The 19,739-nt window shown below is 38.6% G+C and overlaps 1 protein-coding gene across 1 annotated transcript in view; it reads right to left on the bottom strand.

Annotated features, from left to right (window-relative positions):
- The window catches only part of CREG (Cellular Repressor of E1A-stimulated Genes), a 182,994-nt gene that overhangs the window by 62,924 nt on the left and 100,331 nt on the right, over positions 1-19,739 (bottom strand). The window contains exon 3 of the mRNA XM_067140685.2: positions 8,789-9,074. Coding sequence (XP_066996786.2) covers positions 8,789-9,074 — 286 coding nt within the window. The remainder of the gene's footprint in view (positions 1-8,788; positions 9,075-19,739) is intronic.

The raw sequence follows: 19,739 nt of genomic DNA, 5'->3' as shown, positions 1-19,739 counted from the left end.
CAGGTAGATGACTATCTGTCGCAGATCCTGACAGGACATGGAAGATTCGGCGTATACGCCATGAAGATGGGAAAGACGCAGGGAGATGGTTGTCGGTACTGTTCTGAAAGGGATACAGTAGAACACACCTTTTTCTACTGTGTTCGATGGGAAGAAGAACGAAGAAAAGCCTGCCAACAACTTGGCCGACAACTCACGCCAGGGAATCTGGTTCAGATTATGTTAGAGAGCCCGTTTGCCTGGAACACAGTAAAGGCAATGGCGACAAGCATTATGGGGATGAAGGAGAAAGAAGAGAAAGGAAGAACTTAATAACATACATCACTCCATTCTGATGTCATGCCGACAAGCAGTTCCAGAATGGTCTGAGTGAAGAGGGCAGGGGTTTTTAGTTGGTGGAAATCCAACTCCCACACAGAGTGGTGTCTTTAAAAGATTTTCCCCTGCCATAAAAAAAGAAAGAAAAAAACTACTACTACTACTACTAAACAGATCTGCCATGGATTAAACAGCAATATATATTATAATAATTTGGTTGTACATTTTGAATGTTTACCGCATACTTTGTTTTTAACTTGAATTAAAGTTAATACAAGGAATCCATTAAGTGACAGTGAGAATACAAGCCTTCTGTGCAGGCAACATCATAGCTGGCTGGTCCAATGAGTAGTCAGTGTAAAAGGAATAGAGTGGAGAGGGAATCTAACATGTTGATGCTACAAGTTTGGCTGCTGGTATTCAAGTGAAGAACATATTAAAATGCAAAAAATAATGCATGTTTCATGCTGAAAATAAAAATCAGCACACTAATATTAAATAACAGTAGCCTAAGAGAAGTCAGGTACAACACACCAGAGTATTGGTATGTGTTGTGCATATCTGTGTTATGCACAAAACTGAGTGCAAGACCCTCAGAGCAAACTTAACTTGCCTTCTTCCTTCTTGAGACAAGCTGCGAGAAGGTAAGGGGAACATGTGCTGTCACGCATAGCCCTCTCCCGAGTGATACGTGCAACCCTAATTCATAGATTCTGCGTATGTACTTTAGGCATATAGAAGTTGAAAGCAGAATCAGTTCAATTTTTATCTGTACAGTTCTTCTCTATTCATTTATCCTCAGCTCTTGACAAGCTCATTTCTACCTTTCAGCTTCATCAGGAGGGTGGGCTTCAGCACACATTGAGGGGTCATCTTGACAGATATTCAGTCTTCATGAACAAAGAGTAGGCTAAGAAGAAAGCCAGACAAACACAGCAAAAGGTAAATGACAAAAAGATAAAGATGAATACATGTGGGGTAAGTAAGATTTGTCCAAGCTCCTTGGAATGTTCTTTGCCATTCTTACTACTTGTGAGACCCTGACAATTTTCTTGAAAACTGCCATTTGTACGCTGCAACTGCTCTGCATTTGATCTCTTGTGATATTTGCCCTCAGAATTTTGACAAGGACTGTCGAGGTTCTTTTTTTAAGGAATTTCCTCTCTTTCAGTTGGATCCTCTCATTCTCACCACAGTGAGAAGCATTCAGTAACAGCATATAAGGCTTCAAGACATATTACTTGGTGAGGTATTTGTTCTGCCATGTGATCAAGCTGCACTGGTAAGTGGATTTGCACACGTGAAAAGCTGTTTCCATGTCTTTAGCCCAATAATTCAGAGCTTCTTTCTCCAAAGCAATAAAGGAAATTATATCTCCAAAATACTTAGAATGACTGCAAAGTTTGATTTTTCTCTATAAGGTATCAAGAAATGCAGTGGTATTATGAAGGTCAGACATCATTACTTCAGTTACCGTACTTCAAAAAAGATCTGGATACCTACAGCTTAAGCTCTGTCTTGTAATGTTTCGACCTGGAGGTAGGCGATGTTAAGGTCGGCTGCCAGTAGGACTACATCATCTGCAAAGCAAGGAAGTTGATGTTCACTGCTCTAGATCCATGCCCAGCATAATACCATTATTGGGTGGTCTAGGGGCGTGAAGCTGATTCCTGCCCGTGGTGCCCCTGCTAAGGTAATTGGAAAATATTTTCCATTACCGAACTGAATGTCAGCATTTGACAGCCAGATAATCCTAGTGATCTCCTGGCTTAAAACTCATCACAATGACAAAATTAATGGAGATGGTCCTTCTCAGAGCCCGCTATGTAGAAATCTAGGACCAATGATCAGAATTCTCCAGCTCAACATAGAAGAAATGAGTCGAGCTAAGGGCGAGCTACTATCGAGAATATCCCTTGATAAAAATACTGATTTGATTGTTATTCAGAAAACTCATGCAGCAGATGACGATCAACTGCACTCTAGAGGAAAAATTCCTGGCTATGAACTTTTAAGAGCTACATTCCATCATGCATACGGGGTCGCAACATATGTACGACATGCTGTTGAAAATGCCTCGCTGTGCACTACAAATACTGCTGAAAACATCCACTCTGTGATCACCATAATAGGAGATATTACAGTCACTAATGTGTATAAACCTCCCGCTGAGCAATGGCCCCTTAGTGTTCTCCAACACCAGCCACATCCAGCTGTCTACCTTGGCGATTTTAACAGTCATTATGAACAATGGAGACACTTCTAGTGATGAGGATGGGGAATCATTGGTCACATGGGCAGAGGATCACAACCTCCATCTTATTTATGATGCTAAAGATCTCTGCACTTTTAGATCAGCAGCATGGGGATGAGAGTCTAATCCTAATTTGTGTTTTGTGTCTACTAACAACTGCATCCCCCTACCAGTTATGCGAAAAGTTCTCTCCAGCTTTCCCCATAGCCAGCACCGGCCAGTTGTAATAGAGATCGAAGTAAAAGTCCCTACTGTTTCAACTACTCCTCATCCACGCTGGAACTTCCAAAAGGCAAATTGGCCTGCCTTTACTGAACAGCTTGATAAGGTATTGGGATGGATTCCCCCAACAAGTGACAACTATGAGAGATTCACAGGTGCCGTAATAAGCACAGCAAAGAAGTTTATACCTAGGGGTTATCGAAAAGAATATATTCCTGGATGGAGCGAAGCTAGCGAAGAACTGTATCAAGAATTCCAAACAACTGGAGACAATAACACAGCCGATCAAATATTACACAGCCTGGACACTGCTCGCCGACAGAAATGGACAGAAACAGTTGAAAACCTCGACTTTAAACATTCAAACAGGAAGGCATGGTCCTTGTTAAGGAAATTAGGAGATGGGAGCCGAGTAGCTCAAGACATTATTCCTATAAACCCCAACAAAGTTGCATCTCATATCGTGTCAAGTTCAAATGCTCCAAAATATCGCGACCATACCACTGCAATCAATAGGAAAATCAGAGCCTTGAAAACAGACAGTCTTGAGGGCAGCAGATTTTCTTGTCCATTCTCTCGAGAGGAAGTTCCTATGGCTTTAAAAGATGTGGAATCAGGAAAAGCCCCTGGTTTCGATGGCATTCACTCAGAATTTTTAGCGCATGCTGGGAAATATGCAATGATCTGGTTAGTAAAGTTCTATTCCAATATCTTAAAAACAGGGTCCATCCCTCAGCTTCTGAAACAGACAAAGATCATCGCCATTCTCAAACCAGGTAAATCTTGTAAAAATCCTCAAAGCTACCGCCCAATTGCACTTCTGAGTGTGGTTTACAAATTACTGGAGAGACTTCTTTACAACAGAATTGGCTCAGTAGTTCTTGACCATCTACCCATTGAACAAGCGGGCTTTCGCCCAAATTGAAGTTGCACAGACCAGGTTCTCTCTCTGACTACACATATTGAAGCTGGTTTTCAAAATCAACTAAAAGCCTCAGGTGCGTTCGTGGACCTTACTACAGCATACGATACAGTATGGAGACAAGGACTCATCTACAAACTGCTTTGAGTAATAACTTGCAAGAAAATCGCCAAGCTGATTGAAAACATGCTTATAGACAGGAGGTTTCGTGTAATTTTGGGAAACAAGACAAGTAAGGAAAGGATCCTTAATAACGGTCTTCCTCAAGGATCGGTACTAGCACCTCTGCTGTTTAACTTATATATATCAGACTTACCGAAAACAGCCTCTAAGGCATTTGGTTATGCGGATGACTGGGCATTTGCAACTCAGGGCAAATCTATGGAGAACACCGAAGATACGCTGACAGCTGATCTCGCCACCTTAGATCAGTACTTTCGTAAATGGAGACTTGGGCCAAGTTTGAGTAAAACTGAAGTCTCATGTTTCCATCTCAACAACAAACTGGCCCACCGTGAACTTAATGTCAAATTCCAGAACACTAGACTTCCTCACAACAAACACCCAAAATACCTCAGAGTAACCCTTGACAGAACAGTGCCCTTCAAGGAACATCTGAAGATGAAAAAAGCCAAACTCCAGTCATGGAACAATATCATCCACAAACTGTGTGGCACCACCTGGGGTTCTTCTGCTTCGACCTTACGAACTTCAGCCCTTGCCCTTGTCTTCTCAACTGCGGAATATTGCTCTCCAGTCTGGCTGAACAGATGTTACACAAAACTGGTTGACACACAGCTAAATCATACTTTGCGCATTATATCGGGAACCATAAAATCTACCCCCACTTCCTGGCTACCAGTTCTGAGCCATATTCCTCCACCCCACCTACAGAGAAAGAATGCCTTGTTGTGCGAGTACCAGAAGCTGTCGAGGAATTCCAATCAGCCAATTCATGGAGATATACCCAACGCCTTGAACAACAGACTTTGGTCCAGAAATCCACCAATACGGACTGCCAAAATCCTGGTTGACAAATTCAGCCTGCAGCAGGATTGGATTCAAGAATGGACTTCCTATGGCTCCAGCTGAGTATCAGAATACAAGAATTACAAGAATACCAAAAGGATTTGACCTACCTCGCAAAACCTGGACAACACTCAATCGTATAGCACAGGCCATGGAAAGTGCGCTGACTTCCTCTATAAATGGGGCAAACTTCCCTCCCCGGAATGTAGCTGCGGTGCCCCTAAGCAAATAGTTCGTCATATTGTGGAACAGTGCCCCCTGAGTGCTTATCAGGGTAGCCCAAAAGACTTTCTTGACCCAAATCCTTCTTGTATACACTATTTGCAGAGCTTGATGGTAAAATTGTAACCTACATAGTGTATTGTATATTTAATTTGTGATTGTGTGTTTATTTTTAATGTCATACGCTAAATAAATAAATAAATAAATGGGTGGTCTATTTCTCCACTCACATGTGAGCTTTTCAAGAACACAGCTGAAAAAATGGGCCAGAGCCAAGCGCCTTTATGACCACCAGTCTTAATCCCAGAGGATCTAGAGATTTTCCCTGTAAATTTCACAGTAGGTGTTGGGCCAGAGTTTGTTTGATAATGGAATGAATCTTGTTGTCCATGCCCATCTCCTCGAAGATATCAAAAGGACTGAATTAATTGACTGAGTTAAAAGTCTTTTTGAAATCAAGAAAAGCCAATTCGAGTGTTTTGCTGCAGAGAGATCTGATTATGATGATACTCTGTAGTGAAAAGATCTGTTTGCTGCAAGAGCGGGTCTTAGAGAAGCCAGTTTAATATTCACCAAACAGTGGATTAACAATAGGTCCAATGCAGGTTAATAATAATAATAATAATAATAATAATAATAATAATAATAATAATAATAATAATAATAATAATAATAATAATAATAATAATAATAATAATTTTTCAATTTTATTTGCAAGGCTGTTGAATATAACATGGTTTACCAATGGAAAATAATTTTATTTAACTTAATATATCCCTACATTCACATCACTAAAGAAGAAGAATAACAAAATTAATAAAGTAAAGATGAATTATGACCCACACCAGTTAATAAAAAATAACAAATGTAAGGAAGTCACACAAACAATAAAACTGACAGATGACCTTGAAGAACTGATCCCAGTTCTCAAAAAACAAGCTGAAAATTTAGCTCCACTGAACCCTTGTAAGAAACATGCCAGGTGAATGACAGAATGTGATGAAATTCATAAAGAGACACATCAGGTATGGTTAAAGTTCCAAGCCCATAAATCAGAAGAAAATGCTATCAACCTAAAAAATATCAGGAAGACATTCTCGCAAAATATTAGAAAAATCAAGAGAATTTCATAAGGATATAATAAACTCCAATGAAGTTAATTATCATAACATCAATTCTGGAGACTATTTTAAATTTTTGGAAGATAACTACAAAAATATGCTCCTACATTAATGTTAAAAGGTGAAAATGAAAAAATGGCACACAGCAGTAGTGAAAATGCTGAGATTATGACAAAAGCATTCAGTGAACTTTTGAACTGTGAAGAACCTAAGGAACTATTACAAATTAATACAAATAATCCAATAAAAACCAAATTTGATAACACAGACACTCCAACATTTCAAGAATTAGAAAAAGTACTAAAAGAACTTGAAAATTATAAGGCATGCAGGTTTTTGTAAAGATGTAGAAATATTCAAGTAATACGGTTTGGATTTCCTTACACATAGCTTTAACAAAAATTTGGATCACTGAACAGTTTTCAGATCATTGGACAACAGCCTTAATACACCTTCTTCATAAAAAAGGAGATAAGAGTAATTCAGATAATATGGAGGATCGTCTATCTTGAACTGCACATACAAGATTTTTTCCAATTTTTTATATGGAAGGATTAAAGATCAACTAGAAAAAGAGTTAGTAGAATACCAAGGAGGCTTTAGACCCTGGAGAAGTTGTGCTGAACAGATCATAACTCTAAAATTAATGGCATACTACAAAAAACAAAACAAGCCTATAGTAATAAAATTTGTTGACTTTAAGAAGGCATATGATTGTATACATAGATCTTCAATGTTAAAAATTTAACGGAAGTTTGGACTCCATCCTAAATTAATTAAACTGACAGAACTTACTTTAACTTATACCACATCAAAGGTAGTGTTTAGAGGAGAGGTTTGTTTCTAAACCATTTTTGATTAAAACAGGTTGAAGACAAAGGAGACTGTTTATCACCATTACTATTTAATTGTGCATAAGAATTTATAATAAGGTAATGGTATAAGGTCAACCCAAAGAACATAAAATTGAAAAGCTCCAAACAAAATTTAAGTTTAAACTGTTTAGGATTTGAATGACCTTGGTCTATTGTCCAACAATATTCAAGAAACTCGACACCAAATTAAATCTCTACAGGAAATAGCACAAAAAATAGGTCTTAAGATATCCTCTGAAACACTGAGATCATATTTACACATCCCCCACAAGTAAATAAAGTAATAATTGCTGGGCAAGAAATCAAAATTGTTGATAAATATAAGTATTTAGGAGAAATCATAACTTAATCTTAATGAGAAACCAGCTTGGCATAACAGAATAAATAAATTAAACAAAGCAAATTATATTACTAAGACTACATACAATAAATAAAAAAAAGCTTATCAATACCAGCAAAATTAAGACATTATAAAACAGTCACACAGCCAGAAATAACTTATGCTCCTGAAATCATTTTTAAAACTACTAATGCAGCTGAAACAGACAAAATACATAAGACAGAAAGAAGAATTTATTAGAACATGCATAAATAAACAGTATCAAGTTAATGAACAATGGAGAATAGCACCAAATAAAACATTTTATAAGGAAGTTGAACCAGTATTGAACATGATTAGGAAAAAACGTGTATCATTCTTTGGACATCTTATCAGAACACCTGACACCAGAATTAGCAGCAGAATAAGTGTTCTAAAAATCTTGACAGTTGACGTCAACTGTTCTAAAAATCTTCAAGATCATAATTACGTATTCAATTATATTGAATCGTATTATAATTATTTATATATATATATATAGGTACATTTTCGTGAACTAAGCAAATACTTGATCATTAATCTATCCTTCAATCTCTGTCAGCGTATGAAACTACAGCACTTGACGTTGTAAACACCGCGCCGATCTTCTGAGCTTGCAAGTTACTTCGGTTGAGCTGCTCGTCTTCGGCTTCTTCATGACTTTAGATCTTCATATTTGGATTGTGTTGTGACTTTGTGCCTGACGGTGTATGCAGTCTGGCTCATTTAACTGTTCTCTGCTTTTCGTGAACATTGTGAGACAGTGCCAAACATTGCGTGTGCCGTGCTGATGCTTGCAAGATTACGCATTACTTCTTTTAAGTGACTTACATTCCACTTCGTCTAAATTTTACAGTGCCTACCCCTGTCATTTTTATATATCGCCTCTTCAACTGATATTGTGTGAACTTGACCGTTAACTTCTTTCTTACTTATGCATTGTTTTTCGAGTTATAATCGGCTGATGATGACCCAGACTGGGGTCGAAACCGGTACCATTTCCACTTTTAATTAAATAAGAATGTAATCTCTACATCTCTTATTTACTTGTATTGAATAGGTTGAACTACCATATTTATTATTTCAATTTAACTGTGATACTTTTCAATACGGAACAATGAAATTTTTATCTTTAAATGACATTTGACTTCTATGCCAAATTAACTGAGGAACTTTGACAACATCAGGTGTGAAAATGCCAATACTAGTGCCATTTGCAAATTAGACAATATGGAGTGCCAGGTAAAAATGTTTGAACTCTAGTGATGGACACTTCCAGCAACTTTGTGACACTTGTATTTGTCATGAACCGAAGTGCCTTTTATGTTAAAGGTAGGTATTCAAATGTGACATTGCAAACATTTTAAATAATAAGTGTTCATTCCCAAGTGAATCATAATGCTTCCTGTACTGTGAACAATAGCCCGTGAGGGAGGTGAGTTTCTAGATGTTACAAAAAGAACTTACCTGCATTGTGAACAATATATCGAGCCATCTTAGCACCTTGCTCTGGTGGAGGAGGATTTGGTCCAAAGTTAGCAATGAAGGTGTGCGTTTTAGGACCATAGTATTTATGAGGTCCATATCCATGATATTTATCTACTGGTGAGTCCCACTGACCTCTCCTGTCATAATGATCATACCGGTGATCGTGGTACTGATCATAATACTTCTTACCATCTACATGAACAGCAGCTACAGCAAGGAGTAGAAAGAGCAGGCCACTGCTCTGGAGTTTTATCATGTTGAACATCTGAAAGTACCAGAGCAGAGCATTAAGTATTGAACAATATCACATAATACGGTAAATCAATCAATCAATCAATAAACAAATAAATATTGATCTGCATTTAGGGCAGTCGCCCAGGTGGCAGATTCCATATCCGTTGTTTTCCTAGCCTTTTCTTAAATGATTGCAAAGAAATTGGAAATTTATTGAACATCTCCCTTGGTAAGTTATTCCAATCCCTAACTCCCCTTCCTATAAATGAATATTTGCCCCAATTTGTCCTCTTGAATTCCAACTTTATCTTCATATTGTGATCTTTCCAACCTTTAAAGACACCATCCAAACTTATTCGTCTACTGATGTCCTCCCACGCCATCTCTCCACTGGCAGCTCAGAACATACCACTTAGTCGAGCAGCTCGTCTCCTTTCTCCCAAGTCTTTCCAGCCCAAACTTTGCAACATTTTTGTAACGCTACTCTTTTGTCGGAAATCGCCCAGAACAAATCGAGCTGCTTTTCTTGACACATCTATCATAATTAAACTTCACCAATGCATTGGGGTAGATTCCAGTGGCATACACTGAGGGCTACCAAGGCTATCGGTGAAGCTCAAACCTCAATTGAGAATAATGGAAGTCTAAAGCACATTATAATGTAAGCATCTGTACCCATTGCTCCATTTACAAAACTTGAAAGCAATGAGAAAAAACGTTGCATGTATTTTCTGAGAGCAAGGCATTAGAGACTGATATTGCAGCCCAGACTCTCGTCCCTCTCCCCTCGACCCACCTCATGTGCCTTGCTGATGTATGTCCTGTGGGTGCTGGGACCGGGGTGATAGCTGTGCTAGGCTTCATTCCGCCAGATCGCCACTGCTATCAACCAAGCGCTACTCATCATAATACTTCCTCACCTCATACTTCTAACAGAGCGCTGGTATTTCACTCCCGTTTACTTTTACATCCTTGTAGGATGACACTGCAGGGCTGCTGTTATAGGAGCAATATAGTTTTCTTTTTATAGGTAGATCTGCTAAAGTGAAATGCTTTCTTTCAGGTTTAGTGTTGTCTTTTGTTGGTTGAAATCGAACCCATTATCATGGTTCGGACACCATCACTGATCTCCCGAGGAAGCTAATTAACCAGTGAAGGATGGGTACAACCGCTGTAAAATTCAACATGTTTATTTAATAATAATAATAATAATAATAATAATAATAATAATAATAATAATAATAATAATGGTGCATGGCAACTGTATAGGCTTGGTGGTGACTTACTGTAATGAGGATAAAGTGAATGGCAAAGAAATCATAAACACCCAGTCCCCAAGCTAGGGGAATTAACCGGATGAGGGAGTTGATTCTGAAAATTGAACCAGGACTATCGGACCAAAGGCAAGCATTCTATCCATTTAGCCACAAACCTACTTTAATTTGCTAAATCATAGGCTACCATTTCCACTGATCAGGTGTTGAGTATTGGCAATGGCAGACGCCAGGGCAGTAGCTTGTGAAACAACTTTCACAACACCACAGGCTCCTCCATTGGCTATTGGCTGCGGCTCAAAACGCTGAAGGCTTGACGTTCACTAAACCAACTATAGAAAAGGGGTAACCTAAGTCTAGTGGTAGCCCACATCTTGATCCTAGCATACACCACTGGTAGATAAGCTGCCTCTGTGGATCCGTGGTAGAGTGTCGGCCTCCGGATTCCAAGATAGCGGGTTCAAACCCGGCAGAGGTAGTCGGATTTTTGAAGGGCAGAAAAAAAGTCCATTCGATACTCCATGTCGTACAATGTCGGCATGTAAAAGATCTCTGGTGATACGTTTGGTATTTACCCGACAAAATGCATTAAATCTCAGCCACAGACGCCCAAGAGAGATCCGGTTTACTCGGTCTGCCATCTAGTGGGCCTAGAGTAAAACGGAACGTCGAAATTGATGAGCAGACAGCCAGATGGCGTCAAATCGAAATGTCTGCACTCGGTAGCTGAGGCCATACGATTATTATTATTATTATTATTATTATTATTATTATTATTATTATTATTATTATTATTATTATTATTATTATTATTATTATTATTATTATTACCACTGGTAGATTCTTAAATACACTCTATTATTTCCAGTGTTCAGGTCTTGTTTGATAAAGAAACAGTGGATTTATTTTGGAGGTAAACCACAGTAGCAATATAACTGTTACTTTTAATTTTGTTAAGTGTTTATATTATTACCAAATAGTATGTTTCCAGGAGATAGTGGGTTTGAATCCCACTGCCGGCAACACTGTAATTGGTTTTCCATGGTTTCCCATTTTCACACCAGATAAATGCTGGGCCTGTACCTTGATTAAGGCCACAGCCGCTTCCTTCCCATTCCTAGGCCTTTCCTGTCATCACCATAAGACCTATCTGTGTCGGTACGACGTAAAAACAAATTGTAAAAAAAAAAAATTAAAAATAGTATGTTTCATGTTTCAGGTATAGTTTCTGAGATCAAATTATGAGTCGTGTCTATGATTTCTCCTGTAAGGCAACTCCAAGGGACTCCTTCCCCATTTTAGTTCATTACATACATATTATTGAACCATGTTTCATGGTGATAGAGCTATTATCTAATGTATCATGAACGATGTACCTGGAGTCGAAGCTGGAAAGACATGAAAGGAAGCTTGGAGCTCAAAGGGGGCAAAGCGAGCTATTTTGGGAGTGACAAGATGTATCAGAGAGCAAAGAAGCCAGGGAAAAGGACAGAACGACTCAAATGCTCTCAGGGAATTCACAAATACCACACTTATAAGAAGAAACGTGGGATGAAACAGGCCTGGCAGCGTATGAAAACATGATGATAATTACTTATGTGAACAAATTTCTGCAAAGTTAAAATAACAGGAAATTTTGAAGTAATTTACTGAGTGTCTTGAGCTGATCCATTGTACTAAGTGTAATTGCCTTTCTTAGTATAACATGCGCGGGATAAGCATGGAAACCAAGCGTTGAGAGAAGTCATAGAGGGCTTTGGAAGACTGACGAGAGATAGAGTGTGTCGCAAGGTTGCAGCTCTTAAGCAAAGCGAGTGGTATAATAGACTGTGTTGGTCAGCTTCATTTTGAGTAGCTCGTGATCAATAGTAGTTACCCAGCACCAGGAAGAATATTTGAATAAACTTTGATTGAGGAATTCGTGCGCAGATTTGAGTAGCAGTTCATAATAAATAATTTCTTCATGTGAGGGTAACATACCCGAAATTAAGAGCTATACATCACAGAATATAAGCCCACATATAGGAAATACTCAATAGATTTTGGAGTCCTAACATGCGAGATATGAAACTAGGAGTGATGGGGTGCACAAAGAGTCATATTTGTAATTGTGTGCGTAAATTGCAGTTACCGCCGGTACATGAATCTAACGACAAGAGCCGACAACCACCAGTACGGCCAGATGATCAGCTTTACAAACGAGACCTTCCCACAATTACCAGTACGGGCAGGCGATCAGCTTTACAAATGAGACCTTCCCACAATTACCAGTACGGGCAGGCGATCAGCTTTAAAACCAAGACCTTTCCACAATTACCAGTACGGGCAGGCGATCAGCTTTAAAAACAAGACCTTTCCACAATTACCAATACAGGCAGGCAATCTGCTTTACAAACGAGACCGTCCTACAAACCAGGTGATCAAGTAGACGGCAACACAATGGATCATACCCTGGAGCTGAACTGCGGACCTGCTGATCAAGACGCTGTGCTAAATCCATGTAACCAGTCCAGATGGAGGAACCATGAGGTTGCAGTGTCACAGATAAGTCTGAACAGATGTTTTTCTTAGCATGACAGAGGAATAGGCAACTTTGTTTTGTTTCTTTGTACCATAAATGTTTGACATGCCTATAGGGCGGCAATGTAAATATGTCCTTGCTATTAGCTTTGTGTGAATTTATGTGGTTATGAGGAGGGTAAAATATTCAATTAGGGTTGTTTAATGTTATGTTATCCAGTGATAAGCTTATCTGAGAGTGATGTAGGTTGATTTTGAGATGCTAAGGTCATCCGAAGATGAAAGACGGCAGTACCTTCCAGGACATTGAACGGGGAGTTTTTACTATGAGCTAGTGGCAACATAAGGAAAAGGTTTGCTTGGAATGTTAGGATAAGGCTTGTAAATTTCAGCTTTGCAGAGGGGGGCAATGATGATTCTACCCAACACTGCATTTATAAGGGTTTTCAAAGTAATTCCGGCAAGCTAACACAGGCCTGAGCATGAGGCATGAACCCAGATCTATGGCATATTGAGATGAGAGGTAAGAATGATATTCCTGATACCTGATGTGTGAATAAACATCGAGGATTATTTATTGAAAGTACAAGTCTGGGGATCATTGGAATAGGCGTAAGATATATAGTATATTGAGTGATTTTCTGGCCGGCAAAGTGAGCTCATATGAAACGTTATCTTCTCGAGTAAACAGGGAGTTTGTTTTCTTGTGTGCCCAGCTGAGCACAGTTACGTCAACCAAGGCAGGGTTTCTGTATGAAAAGAGAAATACGCCAGGCTTGTGAAGCGAAGGACTGAATGTTTTATATTGTATAAGCAGTTTGCAGATGTCCTAGCCTTTCTGCCGGCATATGGAGGTCAATGACGTTGGTGGAGCCAGCTGGTCGAGGGCTCAAAACCATCTCTCATTACTCAAGACCAGTGTTTATTACGTGTTTATTTTCAGGTCCTGTTAAATATTGTGTGAATATGATATTGATGTTGTTTTCAGTTTATGCTTTTGCTTGTCATTGTTGTCGATTGCACATGGGAAAAAGCCAGCAAGCTTCTACGAGAAGAGAGGTTTTATTCCTCATCTGTGCTTATAGTACTGTTCCCACAGTAGAGACAGTGGAGACAGTGAATTTTTAGGGGTAACAGGAAGGTCCTAAACAAGCCTATAGTGTATATTTGTGTCCCTAATGATTTGGGGAATAATTTTAATGTTGTTTTTATTTCATGTGAACGTTTTATTTAAACATGAATTCTTAACCTATTCAGACTTATCTAAATATTCAGTGTAGCATTTATGTAATTGGCACATGGATTCCAAGACTGGTGATGTAAGACTTGTTTAGACGGGCAAGGTCCTGCTGCCACTTGATGGCAAACAACTATAAACTGTATCATAAATTTTGTTGTTTTATTTAACAGGATTTATTTTCTTTATCCAAATTTTATGTTTTAGTGTATTAAACTATTCCAAACCAATTTATTTCACTTTAATTCTCATTCGCTCATACAAGTGCAATTCCTGTCCTACTTACATCTTTAAGAGATCTTAGTTAGTGGTTCTTGGAGACCAAATTATGGACATTCTGCGGGCATTGCTGCTGAACTAGCCAGAGCAAAAGGAGGACAGGAAAATGTTATATTTTGGCTTATTATGTGGTGTCACACTGTTTTTATTGATCTATTTGTTTGCTAGCCCAGTAAGGTACAATATATACATATACACTTCATTATAGACTATTATGCCTTTCACTGTTTAGTCTGCAACCTCTCTACAAGTACTCTCCTGCCATTGTTTCTACTGCTAACCAATCTTTGGATTGATAATATAATTATGAATAAATTTTTCTACATAAATTCTCAATGTATGCAGCCAAAATCCATCTCTAGACATATAAAAGGTCTGTCTCTCTGTATTGATGTCCAGTGGTAACATGAGAACTACTGGATGGATGTGGTTTTTCACCATTGCCTAGAAGATCTCCCAAAGAAGGTTTCTGTGTATAAATACTAGCTGTTACCTGCGGCTTCGCTCGCATGGATTTCATAATTTGGGGGGCCGATGACCTTCGATGTTAGGCCCCTTAAAACAACAAGCATCATCATCAGTTTCGTAATTTGATAAAAGTAATCATTCCTTGGTACTACACTAAGCATTATCTGAAAATTCCAAAAGTATAAAAACTCACTGAAAAACCGAGTTTCATATATCCCAGTACCTCTTTCTAAACACATTCGTGGTGTTGCATTTTGGGGCTAAGATGTCCAGGCTACTGACAGACCTAACTATGGAATATGCAACAGCTTCAGTTTCTGAGATATAATTATCCCATAAAAAGAATTCAATTCTTTTTTCAGTCCTATTTAACCCCCTTAGGTGGATTTTCCAAAAAACCTGTTCCTTTATTTTTTTAAATATTCCAAATACCAATGTTCACATCTGTAATAGATTCACTTTTCAGGATATAAGAATCCTCATTTTAAAAAATTTGTTTTCACTTCTTTTCACCCTCCCTTAAGTGAATTGTTCAAAATCAAAGAAAGTAAGTGTTCCTTTATTTTTAAAGGAAATTTGAAATACCAGTTTCCACGTCGGTAATATCTTCAGTTTTTGAGATATAGGTATCCCCATTTAAAAAATTTGACCCCTTTTTCAGCCACTTTTACCCTCCTTTAAGTGGATTTTCTGAAAACAAAAGATATGTGTTTCTTCCAAATACCAATTTTCATGTCTGTAACATGTTAAGTTTTTGAGATATTCTGTAGATATACTCATTTTAAGATACAAGTATTCTCATAAAAATAATACAGCTCCTCCTTCACTTCTTTTCATCTCCCCATCCACCCCCCTCCCCCACCTTCAGTTCAGTGGACATTCCAAATATAAAAAATCTGTGTTTCTTTATTTTTAAAGGAGATACCAAATACCAATTTTCACATCTATAACATCTCCAGTTCTTGAGATATAAGTACAATCATACAAAGAACTCCTTCACTTCTTTTCAACACCCCCCTCTCCCCCCACAAAAGTGGATTTCCCCAAAACAAAAAATTACGTGTTTCTTTATTCCTAAAGGAGATTCCAAATAGTGGTACCAATTTTAAAGTCTGTAACATCTTAAGTTTAAGATATACTGTAGACAAACTTATTTTTAAAATTCACCCAGTTTTGAATTCTTTTCAAACACTTACTGAATTTTCCAAAAACAAAAAACCTGATTCTTCATTTTTAAAAACCAATTTTCATGTCTGTTTCAACTTCAGTTTTTGAGATACAAGTCCTCATAAAAAGAATTCAACTCCTTCAATTCTACTCAACCCTCCTCCCCCACCTTAAGTGAACTTTCCGAAAACAAACAAATACACATTATTATTTTTAAAGGAGATTCCAAATATCAATTTTCACATCTGTAACATCTTCAGTTTTTGAGATAAAGTATCCTCATAAAAAGAATTCAACTCCTCCCTCACTTCTTTTCACCCTCCCCCCCCCCCCAGTGGATCTTCCGAAACAAAAAAAGTATGTGTTTCTTTATTTTTAAGGGAGATTCCAAATACCAATTTTCGCATGTGTTCATTTTGTGAGATATACTGTAGATATACTCATTTTAAAAATTCATCCTCTTTTTCAATTCCTTTAAGTGGATTTTCCAAAAATCAAAAAATAGGTGTTTTGTTATTTTTAAAGATGATTCCATGTACAAATTTGCACATCTGTAACATCTTCAGTTTTTGAGATATAAGTATCCCCATAGAAAGGATGCAACCCCTTTTTAAGTCCTTTTTTTTTTTTGCTAGTGGCTTTACGTCACACCGACACACATAGGTCGTATGGCAACGATGGGATAGGAAAGGCCTAGGATTTGGAAGGAAGTGGCCATGGCCTTAATTAAGGTTCAGCCCCAGCATTTGCCTGGTTTGAAAATGGTGGACCATCTTCAGGACTGCCGACAGTGGCATTTGAACCCACTATCTCCCGGATGCAAGCTCATAGCTGCACGCCCCTAACCACATGGCCAACTCGCCCGGTTTTAAGTCCTGTTCACCCCCACGCCATCTTCGAGCACTGTCCACTATCACATCTCCCACCACGCCCTTGCCATGTGATCTATTGCGAGGCTTGCCAGGCAATGCGCAGTTTCCAGCCTATACAATACCTGTTACTGGTCTGTGTATGCACCTCCTGTGGTAAGACACGTGTTCCCTCGTGTCTGTACTCATTTTGCGGGTTCGCTCGAGGTACCTTCAATGAATTAATAGTGGAGATCATGATTCCTGCTGTCTTCTAGCCCGTAACCACACATCTTGTTCGATTTAGGGAGAGGGGCCGAAGCACTTCAGAACAGTAGCAAACGTGGCGGGATGCATAAAACTAGATGGCAAGTGGCAGCTTGTGGACCACCCGGTATATACGAGTATAACGAGTTACATAATTGCATGTCTTCTTTTTCTTAAATATTGACCTAAAAATCACATAAATTTGAAATGTCCTGGAAAACGCCTTCGAAGAGATTCATGCGTATTTATTCAGATAAGATACCTAGGATTGGACAATCTCACTGTTTTAAAACTATAGATAAGATTCTATCCCAATGACTGCTACGTTTATGTTTTAGGTTTAAAATAATCTCATTTCAGAAAGACGTAAAGGAATGAAGAGAGACTTCGGCTTATGGAATGAAACCAGCATTAAAAGGGGGCATCTGCTGCACACTAAAACCTTCAATTTCTATCCTATGAGATCACCGATAATCCGCCCGTTAGAAACTAGCCACCAGTCTAGAGCTGATGTATTTAGTCTAATGTTAAAAATATTAGCTATACAGTACATACCTGTCACAAAAACAACTATGTATGTTTTATTTTATATTTTCATTTTTCGGAGCACTGATAGAGAGGGTTTGATTGATATTCTTTGTTATTTTCAGCAACCTCAAGACTTTGAGGAAGAATGTTTCATACTTCACTCATTATCTAAACATGTGTCTGATAACTCAATTATTTTAATATACAATTTGATGTGGTGTCAGTGTTGTGAAATACAATGTTACTTGGCAGAAATAGGGCAAGACAATTCTTTGGGATGGCTCCTACAAGAGCCATACATCTATGGTGTGAAAGAGGAATAGAGAGATAAGAAACACCCTTTGGCAAAAGTGAGCAAGCTCAGTTTTATGATTCAGTGGCGGCTTTTCAGGTGAAGTAGGTGAAGTGCCACTTCACCATTTAATTTTACCAGAATGAATTTTTTAAAAATATTTTTTCTAATTGCATTTGTTGGTTTTACGGAAAGAAAATGTTTTTTGTATGGCGTTTGGAGCACCAAGGGCTCGCATCACTTGATGAGAACCAGGGGAACTCGAAATCGCCGGCTGTCGGTCACAGTACAGCGCGTAAGATTGAGTGAAGGCGAGAGATTCCGCAATTGGCTCTTGTTCCCAAGTGCTTTCTCGTACCGCTTGGCCTTGGCGGTTGCCATGCCAACCGTGACGTCACCCGCGTATTTTCCTGATAGCGAAATGTGTAAGTGAAGTTGCGGAAAGATAGGAATGTTTCGGCCTCCCTGCGTCATCCTGTGTTGAGTACTTACGTATCGTGGTTCATTTGCGGTGTTGTGCTGTTTTATTTAAACACGTATCCGTTTATGACATAGTGTGTATTGTATTAGAAACACCATTTTCACGTTGGAGATACGAAGATCAGAATGAAGTTCTACGTTGAATCACTGCAAATTTGTACTAAAAAAGAAGTGAAACATTCCGGTAAATCTTACAGTCTTCGTTTCAAACGATCGTGGTTTAAGGAATTTCCATGGTTGTGCTCCTCTCCAGCTCTACAGAGGTTGTTTTGTTGGCCCTGCTTGCTTTTTAGCAATAAAATAACGTTTGGAATAAAGAAGGATTTTCAGCCCTTTTGAACACAACACGTTCTTTACATAAGCACTCAGACTGTGCAGAACATATAAAATGCCAGCTAGATTTGAAGACTTTGGAAAGAAACCAAAATACGACCTCTGATCCCCTGAAGGAAAATGCCAGACTGTATATTGTACAGTTCAATGAAGATGTACGTTTAAGTAGGCTCCTTCAGTTGGTAATTGAAGCAGTGCTCTGTTTAAGTAAGCAAGAACTAGCTTTTCGTGGTCACGACGAAACATTAAATTCAATAAATCGTGGTAATGTTAAGGAGTTGTTAACATTGCTGGTATCAAGGAGCCCTGCAGAAATACAAAACCAGTATTCTAAGATAAAAGGTGTGTTTAGTGGCGAATCAAAGAGTATTCAAAATGAGTTAATCGAGTCCATTTCACAATACATCGATGATTTCGTAAAAACAAAATTGACGAGTGCTGATTTTGTTTCTGTTCAGGTGGACGATACGACAGATAACAAACACACAGGTCTCATTGCTCTGTAATTGTGCGGTTTGTTAATGCTGACGGGGCTACAGTGGGACATTTCTTAGTTTTCCATGATGTACGTGCTGACAGATCCTCTGGTGCTTTGTTTGCTTTATTGGACAAAATTTTGGGACCATTCGATTACGAGGACAAATTAGTAGGACGATGGTGCTAGCGTGATGTCTGGCCATTTAAATGGACTCCAGAAAAAGATGAAAGAGAAAGCTCCTCTTGCAGTATTTGTACCCTGTTTGGCGCACCGATTAAATTTGGTCTTACAACAGAGTTGTAAAACAATACGAAAGTGTCGTATATTTTTTTCATCAATTTCTGGAATACCATACTTTTTCCATCACTCGGCGAAGAGAACTGACGCCATTTCTGCTGTATCGGGGCCACGCATTCCAACCGTGACTCCTGTCCGCTGGCGCTCGAACTCAAAATTATTGAGTGTAATTGTGGATGACTGGGAAAAGCTGAAAGAAGTTTCCGAAAATACAGTTACCAGTGAACA

The sequence above is a fragment of the Anabrus simplex genome, chromosome 1 (assembly GCF_040414725.1).
Source record: "Anabrus simplex isolate iqAnaSimp1 chromosome 1, ASM4041472v1, whole genome shotgun sequence".
Lineage (NCBI taxonomy): Eukaryota > Metazoa > Arthropoda > Insecta > Orthoptera > Tettigoniidae > Anabrus > Anabrus simplex.
This window is presented reverse-complemented; position numbering and strand designations above follow the sequence as displayed.